Source organism: Sphaeroforma arctica (genome assembly GCF_001186125.1).
Source record: "Sphaeroforma arctica JP610 unplaced genomic scaffold supercont1.731, whole genome shotgun sequence".
Classification (NCBI taxonomy): domain Eukaryota; class Ichthyosporea; order Ichthyophonida; genus Sphaeroforma; species Sphaeroforma arctica.
This window is the reverse complement of record NW_014039827.1, coordinates 14,973-17,125: the sequence shown is the minus strand read 5'-3', so window position 1 is coordinate 17,125 and position 2,153 is coordinate 14,973. Positions and strand designations below refer to the sequence as shown.

General features: G+C 41.1%; 2 protein-coding genes across 2 annotated transcripts in view; one reads left to right on the top strand and one right to left on the bottom strand.

The window, feature by feature from the left end:
- SARC_08294 (hypothetical protein) overlaps nucleotides 1-684 on the bottom strand; it is a 4,712-nt gene extending 4,028 nt beyond the window's left edge. The window contains exon 1 of the mRNA XM_014297738.1: nucleotides 307-684. Coding sequence (XP_014153213.1) covers nucleotides 307-525 — 219 coding nt within the window. The 5' untranslated portion in view covers nucleotides 526-684. The remainder of the gene's footprint in view (nucleotides 1-306) is intronic.
- A 1,031-nt stretch (nucleotides 685-1,715) lies between these two features.
- On the top strand, nucleotides 1,716-1,985 carry SARC_08293 (hypothetical protein; the record flags this gene model as incomplete). The annotated part of the gene is made up of 1 exon (XM_014297737.1): nucleotides 1,716-1,985. One exon carries the CDS (start codon nucleotides 1,716-1,718, stop codon nucleotides 1,983-1,985), a length of 270 nt encoding a protein of 89 aa, XP_014153212.1.
- Nucleotides 1,986-2,153: the final 168 nt, after the last annotated feature.

The following is a 2,153-nucleotide window of genomic DNA, read 5'->3' as shown; positions in this document are numbered from 1 at the left end:
TATATTTATAATACAACACCACACACACACACACATGTACACACACACACACACACACACACATATATATATATATCTACATATATATGGTTTTATATATATCATCCGTAAAACAAGAACGTGACTACAAATTGAACACACGTGATCTGTGAATGTTGATGTTAGAATGTTGGTATTGTCTACGTTGTGATCATTCGACTAAAGTCTAATTGCATGATCTTTTATCTCCAATTTTATGTGCAATTTATCTCACTTACTTATCTTGTAAAAACATAGGTGTGTACACGAATCAGTATAATAACTTACGCAGCCGACGACTCCCGCAACATGAGCACCGAATCCAAGTGTTAACACACCGGTTCCCAGGCCAATCTTAATTAAATTCACACTGGTCGCTATCTGCCCACTGCCACCAGATTTGTATAAAAGGATGTTCTCGCTCGAATAGCGATCCTCCGAAACCAGTGAACCTTGTGATACCAACAAGGGGCGAGTGTCCTCGCTACCAGACCTCGTGCTATCCATTTTTACTTAAATATAAGCTTATATTATTTACGTGTTGAAGTATAGTTATTGGTCGGTCTCACCAGCCACACCAAACACGCTCTTTCCCTACTGCGAAATGTGCGGACTTAACTATATTATATAGTAGTATTTATATGTACAGCATTATCTCAATCAGAATTGTTCCTTGACAGTTTTCTCCTCAGGTTGATTATTGATAAATTTTTACTGTACTGAACTACTGATAAATACATAGCTTCTCACGTTGGTGATTTCTTCCTGGCGAATAGGAAACGTCGTTGAGTCAGTTTCAGATAAACAAAATTGCTCAATATTAACGTATCTCCTTTATGTTTATTCTCAAGTCTCAACGTTTACTTTGGGTTGGATCTATATGTTTGATATTGGTTGAAATTTAGCTTCACATGTGCAGTAATAGGGCTTTTTCAGTCCAATTGTTTGGTATATAGGTGAGGCACTTTATGTCCCACTTTTACAGTTTACGTTAAACGTATCTTTTGAAAAGTGAACTACCACAACGTTGCGGGGGAATTTACCCAGCGCAGCGAGAGATTTGAGTACATATTTATATAACCGAAGAAGAGTATTTTCTAAAATAAACAGCAGTGAGCAGAGCACTCAGCAGACGACGTCGACCACCCGACTCCCGAGCTCAGTTGGCTAGACCGGCCCAGAGCCCCAGACGCCTCTGACGCGGTGACGCCAGTCTTCACTATTCACGCGTCACAACTCGCAAGCGGCTAAATAGTATTTTTGTAAAATAAAAAAAAGGCCCGGATTTGGGTCTCGAGCGAGTCGAGCCTCTCGAGTCTCGAGAAGCTTCTCTATACATATATAATTTATTTTATTTTAGTATAAATATTTTTAGTAATATTATTACACGACCGTGATTTTTTAGCGCAGAGCCGCAGACCCTCTCTTTCACACACACACACAGAGAGAGAGTGTTGGGAGAGCGCCATAAAAAATTACTTAAGTACATAGCCTGACAGATGACAGTCTGACAGACACTGCTGACTTGAACTTCACATCTACATTTCTGATTGATTCCTCTTGACGTATTGGACAGTGTATTATATTTAATGTTTGTTCGAAGATTTAGCACTTTAGCGGCAGTACGACAGAAGGCCAAGTCCCGATCACGGTCTGCTCGCCGAAATAATGTAGTGCAGCACAACAAACCGAACAATATGCGCGAGGGTTCGTTGTCGGACAAAACACCTCCACTCGACATGAAACGAGGAGAGGTGGTCAACTACAAAAAATGTCGATTTCAAGCCTTCGTGTGTCGGGGTGTAAGGGATGAGAGCGACGTTAAGACTGCACTAGCTGAGATACGTTCAGAGAAAGCCGTTGCTAAAGCGAGTCATCCACATATATACGCATACATATGTCCGCAAGGTAGTATGTCGGATTGCAACGGAGAGCGTGGCGCGGGAAGGGTATGGGTGGACTCTTGAATCTGTATTGCATTTAAGTCAAAACGGTAGACAGATTCTGATAAACCAATATATATATATATATATACACACACACACACACACACACACACATACACACACATACACACAACAAACACACACACACACACCACACACACACACACCACCCACCACACACACACACAC